At 40.4% G+C, this 8,806-nt stretch overlaps 1 protein-coding gene across 2 annotated transcripts; it reads right to left on the bottom strand.

Moving 5' to 3' along the window:
- Positions 1–846: 846 nt before the first annotated feature.
- On the bottom strand, positions 847–8,110 carry socs6a (suppressor of cytokine signaling 6a). 2 transcript variants are annotated; one of them, XM_085762621.1, is made up of 3 exons: positions 7,749–8,110; positions 7,198–7,267; positions 847–6,106 (listed from the first exon to the last, which is right to left on the bottom strand). In XM_085762621.1, exon 3 carries the CDS (start codon positions 5,978–5,980, stop codon positions 4,370–4,372), a length of 1,611 nt encoding a protein of 536 aa, XP_085618747.1. In that variant the 5' UTR covers positions 5,981–6,106; positions 7,198–7,267; positions 7,749–8,110; the 3' UTR covers positions 847–4,369. The 2 variants fall into 2 exon arrangements, with proteins under 2 accessions (XP_085618747.1, XP_085618749.1); XM_085762623.1 differs by lacking the exon at positions 7,749–8,110 and adding an exon at positions 7,412–7,488.
- Between the last annotated feature and the right edge of the window lie 696 nt (positions 8,111–8,806).

Raw genomic sequence — 8,806 nt, forward strand, 5'->3', positions numbered from 1 at the left:
CCTTCAAAAAAAACAACCACACAGGGAAGCACTGTGAATAAATAGGCAACATCCTGGGTATGAGGTGGCAAAGTGAGCAGGTCGAATATCATGATGTGCGCAGACAAACCCCAGAAACAGCCGGGATGCCATGTCACATCATGACAAGCCGCACTCTCCCAGCAAAGTAACATCTCTCCGGTTAAAATCTGAATATCAACAGTTTGAAAAGCAGCAAATTAAAGGGAAAAAAATAACCGTAGAAAACCAGAGATGAGTCCTTTTATGATGGAGGCATCTCCATATGACATGCGACCACCAGCGTGTGCTATGAATAAATCATTGTGAAGCGGGCAGAGAGAGTAAACAGTTGTGTATCTTCACCTCAGATGCCTGGAGAGGCCTGTCAGACACAGCAGTTAACAAAGCCGAGCTCCTCATCATCATGCCGACCATGTTCCAGGAGATCCAAGTCCAAACCTGACACCATTACCCCAACCCACCCCCATCTTCTCCTCCCCCTCTTCTCCCACAATACAAGCACTCTCTCAGTGTTTCTCCAGTCGATTTATAAAGTAAAGTTAAAGCGAGGATGGTAGCGTTGCTGCTAATCTTTCCCTTGAGTCTCTGTTATATTTATTATAAGACCCCCCCCCCCCTAGTCTGTGTCTGTAAATTAGGCAACCGGAGCCCTGGGATTAGCTGCCAATTTGTACCCACTGTGGAAAGAATCTCCTTAAGACCTCCATGATTTCATCCATTAACACAAGTGCAAGCACGATCAGGTTCTTGTCAAGTGCATCACTAGCTCCAAGCTACTGCCTGATCTGAGGTCTAATGTGAGTGATACCAGTGTACAAAAACAACTTAGAATATAGTTTTTTATTTATAATTTATAATTGGCAGATACAAAAAACTCTTGAACTGTATCCAAACTGTGCAATAAATCACTGTTGATTTTTTTTCCAAAAGAAAAATACAAAAAGACCATCTACTTTGGAAAGTTGACAGTTGACAACCAATGTAAACTGGAGTGAACTGGTAATTCTACAGAGGGTTTTTCTAATCGCTACTAATGCTCTTTTAACTGACTACAGTTGTTAACAAATTGCAAATCTGCTTTTCTCTCCCAGGGTGATAACCAGAGTTGTCGTGTGTACATACATCTACACTCGTGACATTCTATTTCCCCATTGTTAAATACAAGAAAGGCAATCATATCCATAAGCAGCACAAATGTGTCCAACACATTAAAATGAAATAAAGAGTTTTTAAAATTGTACCAACAAACCAAAAATGTTCATGTGAAAGAGGGTTAAAAAAAAAAAAAAAAGAAATAAAGGGAAGGGAAGGGAGGGTAATTTCCAAACCTAACATTGTAAACAATCACCTTCACGCATGAAAAAGAAAAAAAAAATGTTGGAGCTTGTTAAGTGCTAAACAGCTGTTATTAACAAGCATCAACCTCTGGAATCAAACACTGAAGGCAATAATGCTTAATAATAAACAAAATAAGTATTTTTTTTGAAAAGTCACAGCAGCAACACCATATGAAACTGGTTCCTGCTCGTCATTTGCAAATGAACATGGAAATACAATTAAAACAACATTGTATTAAAAAAAAGACTAAAACAGTTTACTTTCACATTTCAAATGAAACACATACACACGCACCCAAAAGAAAGACAAATTAAATTTACATCCACATTCTTGCTATGATCCCATTCCTTGACAGCCCATGAGCATTAGCAGAGGCTTAGATATGATGCTGGTGCCTTACCCTTTATATCCCACAGATATGCCAAAAAACAAAAACAGTCTTGGTTTAGTCTAAACATTTATATGAACACGTAAGGACAAATGTGTGACTTTATTTCTTTTTCTTTTTTAAAATGCCATCTGAAGGACAACTCTAGGCAGGAGAGGATCCAAGCATGTCAATGGGAGAATATTCAAGTGCAAAAAAAATGTGTCAATGTAGTTTTTTTATGATTCTCATGCTTTCTGAAACTGGTCTGCAGGCAGATAAAATGGATACCTCACATAAGCGTACATTCTTTTTGTACAGCCCCATCCCCCAGATGGCAAATGTCACAAAAAATTCACTAAAGGACTCTAAAAAAGAAAAATACATTTCTTGTACACAGAATGTCCAGCCAATGTTTGTGACGAAAACAAAAAACAAAGAAACATCCTTCTATACAGCCAAACACACGTCCTAGATCCTTCATTCCTATACAACTCAAAGCTTTAAAATGCTAAGTCTTTAAACATGCAACACCTTTCAAAGTTCCTATCTAATTTCTGCTGTGCTAGATTCATGGTAACTCTCTCAGACACCAACATTTCTAGCTAACTAAAACTAGAACTATGCGCTAACAACCTACCAAAGTTGTCTGAGAGACCATTTTCCAAATACTTTTAAGGACACTGATGTCGAAAAAGATACTCATTCATTATGTGAAAAAACAATTCCCTGTCAAAGTATCCATATAAAGCACTTGCGTAGCATACTGTGTGCTCTTCCCTTTACTCTGGCACAAACAGCCCAGTAGCGAGACAATCTGTGGGGTAGTGCAGCTCTGTGGGGACCTGGAGATGATGTGGATAGGCAATGGCAAAAAAAATGATTTTTTTTTTTTTACTTGAATGACCTTGAAACTCATGATACCAATGGTGCCATGCAGCTGTGATGGAACTTTTGTCATTTGCTAAAACCCTGGTTTTACTCCAAGATGGCGAGGACTTAACCCTGGCCCTGCCAAATCCATTGAATTAAGCTCACACCTTTTTTTTCTCTTTTGGATTCCTTTGATCTGGGTCCAGCTCAGTGCTGGCATTAAGAGTCTGAGAAACAGCCATCACGACATACAGATGCAGGTCAATTGACTTGAAATCGGTTTTCAGTTGTGGGGTAATTGAGGGCAATTTTCTTTACATCTGAACTGCCTTAGGTAAACGCAATTGTGCATTAAACAGCCTTTTAGTCAGAGTTGCACTTAAGCAACACAGCCGAAAATCTTACACCCTTTTACTGTGACATCTTCTCTCAATTAGTGTAACACTACAGTGCCTTTAACTGACAGTCTTAAAGCCTTTACTACATGCAGATACAAGCATTACAGACAGTGACAAAGTTGTTAGGCCTGAGCTGCGGTGCAGTTTTTGTAACATTCCTAATGCAGAAAGATTTAACTTTTAATTAACATATTTTGAAAAGAGCTATACATCAACTTGATGCTGTTTCTACAGAACAGCATGACAAGAAAAAATCCAGCATCGTCAGTACCTTTAGGCTTGCACATTATATAATGGCTACATGCGGCCATACAATTTAAAGCTACTCCCCTAACCAACGGTTAAAAGCCTGACAGACCAGCAAACTTTGGACATCTTTTGCAACTATATGTTCAAGTTGTGGAACTAGGATTTTTACACTTTTTTGTTTGTTTTTTACTTTTATGGCACTGTGGTTAGCGTCAGAGCTTTAGTTTGATCATATATCTGAACAGATGAAAGTAACAACCATGACAGAGCACACACCAGTCCAACTATACTAAAGTACAAACATAGTTGTAATACCTCAGGTGTCACATGCCATGACAGAGTCAGATGATACCTCACAAAGCAACTGCATCCACTAAAAAAGTAGTAGTTTGCGAATGAGCACAATTCTGGATATTGTGATGAAAGCAATTTTGCACAAAACTGAGATTTTGCTTTAGATGAAAAACAAAACAAAACAAAATACATGTTGGCCATTATCAGTTGTTAGACAAAGATGTCTTGCGTTACAATTCAGTCTGGTCAATCTGACAAAAATGTTACCATCGCACAATCTGAGAAGCAATTAAATGCAAAAGATGATCAAAGTTGGTCAGTCAGCCCAAAGCTTGAAATTTGATTTTTAACTTACTATAGGAAAACAATTCCATCCTTGCAATAATCTCTTAAATGTACAATTTAGTGGATAAAATTTAATTAATTGGAAGTAGAATTTCTTTTTTCTCACTGGCCCAACTTCAATGCAGACGACAAATTTTAGAAAATCTGGTCTACTTGCACAGCTGGATGTTACACTTAACAACACATCACAAAGCATGCCTAATGTCTGCACTTAATGTATGGAACTTGGCTGTAAACCTCTGCTATATTTTTGCGATAGATTATATGCTGGCCTGTGTTTCTGGAAGTAGAGGCTCCTAAAACCAGCAAAAATCCCAGAACAGTGGAATGGAGGACTAAACAGCAACAGAGTCACCTGGACACAAATCAAGAGCCACCAGAACCAGAACCAATCATCTCAAAACTGTAGTTGTCTGTAAACCTTGTTTAAATCTCTCAACTGAACACAAAAGTGCAAATTGCTACCACTGTCCTGTCTGTGTCCTCAGTAGTGCTTCTCCTGCAGGTAATCTTTCATCTTGTTAGGTAAGGGCAGTTTCTGGATTAGGTCTATTCTTGTGTATTGTCTAATGACAAAGCGACAAAGGTACTGCAGGGAGCGCACTTGCATAAACCGAGATACTGGGTTGGTTAGTCTGACAGGGTAGGTTGCAGACCCTGGTAAGCGAGACCTGGAATAGCAAAACGCTCCATTCTCTGAGTCTTTGATAGAGTGTTCAATTAAGTCAACAATGGACGTGTGTCCCTCCACATCTGGCTGCTCGTAGAAGCTGAAGCGTCCGTTGGAGTGTTCGATGCGGGTGTGGAGGGTTTTGCCCTGTGACCTGAAACTCAGGCTGAGCAGGTACCGGTCGTCTGAGCTGTCTCGGACTAGGAACGAGCCGTCGGCCAAGTTGACCAGCTTCTCCTCTGCCTCCCAGCGTGTGATGGGGCCCCAGTACCAGCCCTGCCTCGCCAGCTTCTTCAGCTCCTCCGTCAGGCTGGTCACCACCATCGGTCCGCTGCTCTGCACCGAGTCATACACTCGGCTGACCCCGGGAGCTGAATTTGGGTCAAAGTTGAGGTGGTGTCTTACCCTCTCAGCTACCTGACTGTCTGAAGAGCTGAATCCCGAAAAAGTCCTGGGGATATGTCCATTACTTATCATGGGTGGCAGGAGTGGAGAGAGGGGAGGCGGGACCTCTACTCTAGAGCTTTGGAGCATCACACCAGCAGAACCGATGAGAAGACTATTCACTGAGGTTTCCATGAAGAGATCCGGAGGCAAACCACTAACCAGTTCGTGTTCCTCTTGTCCCTGGTCTGTGTGGAGGGACCCATTGTCTGCTTCAGTCACCACCTCCATAGGAGAGGAGCTGTCCAGGCAGAAAGAGTGGGACCCTTCCGGGTACATTCCCTCATCTAAAGGCATTGTGTACTGGATGTAGTCCTGGGGTGTCAACCCCAGCACCACAGGCACGTCATTTTCATCAATATTTAGATGCAGCTCACCATTTTGTGGCTGCTGGAGATTCTTTAAGGATTCTGCTTGGTCCTGAAAGAGCCCTTCCATCTGGAAATCATGAAATTCTTTCCGGACACCATTTAAGCTGGGGCTGGGGCTGGGAGAGTGAACCATGGCTTTAACTTTTACCTCCATCTTAATACATGAATCATCAGAATTGACTGATCGCAGAGGCCATGGTGAAGGGCTGTAATGGTGACTGCGTAGTGATGCAGATCTAAGGGGTCTCTGGGCTTTCACCTCGTTGAAACTGATGGGTACAGAAGAAGATGAAAAGGTGTCATCATCATCCACAGAGCCTATGGCAGATGAGCCTCCTTTCACTTTTGCCTTTTGCTTGGCAGACAGCCTCCGCTTTAGTGATCCCATCAGACTCTCACTCTTTGAGCGGCCCTTATTCTGCCCCGCTTTGTCGTCTTCTCCACCAAGGTCACAGCCGGAGAGCTCTTTGGTGTAGCAGCCCCCAAAAAGTGACTCTTCCTTAGAAAACTCTGTAGTCACCGAGGGCTGCTGGAGCATGACAAAGTCACCCTCCTCTTTGCCCTTTATGCTGAGGGACTTGCGGATGGTCTTAAGGCTTATCTTCTTCATTCTTACAGGCCCTCCAAAGTGGCGGCATGGGATGGCTCTCCTGGTATCCTGATGAAAGTACTATCCACAGTGTCCTCCCATCACGCCACGCAAAACAAGTCATGCATACAGTGAAGCCATCAAACCCTGAAAGAAGAAAAAAAGAAAAAAAAAAACAGGGTTACATAACTACCATAATATCACATTATATCCATTAACAGTACAATGCAAATATTTGAAAATACCATGCACATCACAATGGAAAAAAATAACACAATAACAGTGCAGCATGTGATAGTAAATTAAAGCAATCGCTGGGTATTTTCTATTTGGACAAAAGTGAATATCTTTATTGTATTAACACAGTGTCACAACTAGCAATAATTTTCAGCACAAACTAATAATAAAAACAGTTCCTCAATTAGTTCAGTATTCAAAAAATAACCCTATTACAGTTTCCCTGAAGCCCAGTGTAATGTTATTAATATCTTGTTTTCTCTGACAAAAGTTATCAATTGACCTAACATAAAAACAGACAGTAAATTCTCACACTGAGAATATGTAGCTTCTAGATTTTTACTTATTTTATCAAAATACCAGGATGAATGGCTCAGTGACTTCATCTTTGGTTTGAACGCTTTACATCCATACTGTTGTAACCATTAAACAAAACAAAAACAAATTTAAACAAACCTATTTAATTAATACAATTAAAATCATTAGGTTTGTGTATTGTGTACATCAAATTATAAATCACTTGTATTAATGCCTGTGTTTATGACCCACAGAGAAATAGATAGTATTTTCCCTATCTGTCAGTGCTGCTGTCGCTCGTTTGCCTCTAAAGCCCGGTGCTTGCTTTGACTGTGTTCAGGATCAGTGTCCTGCTGCATTGTTTACTACCATGGACCATGTATACACTGCAGCACCAAAAGAGATGTGACCAACTTCAAACAACCGTACAGCTAAAAGCAATCATTTGCACATCAGATCATTATTTTTTACTTTAATGCCATGGCAACGATAGAAAATGTCACTGTCATTATTCTCACTGACCACAATGCATAGATGTCATGGTTTTGTGAAATAAATACCTATCATTGCCTTTTCATTTTACAAAAACTCTGACAGCCCTGCCAAACAAGACTAAAAACAGACAGTATGTGGAGACATGTGTCACTTGAAACGCATAAACAAAGCTGCTTGATAATCAAGACAGCTGCAATCTGATTACTCACCATTATGTGCAGGAAAATGGTGACTCAGTTGGATGGGTCAAGTTCCACTTCCACCACCTTTCATTTGATGCTGTGAAAAAACAAGGAAAGACCATCTGTAAACTCCGTACCCTTTAAAGTTTGCACGTGATTTCAAAACGAGGAAAATAATACCCAAGCAGCACTTTATATCCAACCACATAAAAACACACGGCGGGTCATAATTTAAACCAACCTTAGCAAGGTTTGTCCTGACCTGACAAGGCCTACGGACACAACAGCATGCCTTTAGCTTAGCTCGGCTAGTTAGCATGCGCCTTTTCACGACAAAACGGTCAACCTTAACTCAACAACTACGATTTATTAATATTAATTTGCTTGAAAAGAATACGAAATGAAAATAAACATATCCGATTTAGCTTGACAATTTATAAGACGCTAGCTTGCTTGTATGCTAACATGATGCAGGTACCAACCAGTTAGTTTGTTAGCTTAGCATATCTACTCTCAAAGAGTCGATTTGTAATCTATCAATATATTAGTTCAATATTCCCGTTATTGTTATATCTTACCTGCTTGTCTTACAGGGCAGAATAACCCATGTGTCCTGTGAAACACGTTCATTAAAAGGTGCGCTCCTTGACGTTTGTTGGCTAATGTTAGCTTGACACCTTAGCACTATCGGCTAGCTTTGTTAGCGTTTACTGTCGAAAACATCACCGCTTTTCTTCCTCCTCCTCAGCTCCTGCGCCCAAACCAAAGCATAAAGCGCAGTGTGTACGGCCGGATTCAACACTTCTCTAAACATGTACGGTTTACATTGCCGAATTTAAATTACACAATAAGGTTGTCATCTATCTTTCTGCCTGGGGTTGGCTAGCACTTTCTAGCTTTCGGCCTCTTCTTCCTTTCTTCCTTTGTTGCCTGTTGAATTGTGGGAGCAGATTCAGATGCAGCGAATCAGACTCAAAGCAGCTCCAGCAAGTTTTTACATCCCAGAGGCAGACAGACAGACACAACCCGACCCTGACAAAGCATGTGCATGGTATATGGAGGGGGGGAATTACCATAATAAACAAATTATTCAAAAATGATTTCCCAAATCTCGGAATTATAAAATATTCATATTGCAAATGAACACATTTGTCTTCAAATGAGGGGGAAAAAATTGTTCTATAAGATTATGCAAAAAAATTATGACAGAAAAAAAGACCTTTGACACCCGTTTAATGTTATTATATGGAAACGTGTGGTTGGGAACAACTTGGGGTTGGAGAAGGAGATTTTGATAAAACAGATTAAAAAAAAGAACAACATTTCGGGGGCAGTAAAGGGAAATGCAAGTAAATAAATAATAATCACCATTGACACAAAAATTCCAATATAATTGCTCTACTGGGGCTGCTCAGTTGCCCAAAAGTAGAGGGATGTGGTTGCACTGGGCAGCTCCCTGGTATGTTAAAAAAACAAAAAAAAACTTCATGCTCCATCCCCCCTAAAACAAAATAAAAATAAGTTTTGAAGTTTTAGACATAAGAGAGAGAGAGGAGAGACTTTTGTCATTATGTAGGCCTATTTCTATGCACTGAAATTAGGTTTGCCATCAATGCACACTACAGCATCACAATAA

The sequence above is a fragment of the Trachurus japonicus genome, chromosome 20 (assembly GCF_045865225.1).
Source record: "Trachurus japonicus isolate A0001 chromosome 20, Traja_1.0".
NCBI lineage: Eukaryota > Metazoa > Chordata > Actinopteri > Carangiformes > Carangidae > Trachurus > Trachurus japonicus.

Excerpts from the sequence above, each read along its gene's own strand:
- socs6a (XM_085762621.1), bottom strand. The coding sequence starts at position 5,980 with ATGAAGAAGATAAGCCTTAAGACCATCCGCAAGTCCCTCAGCATAAAG.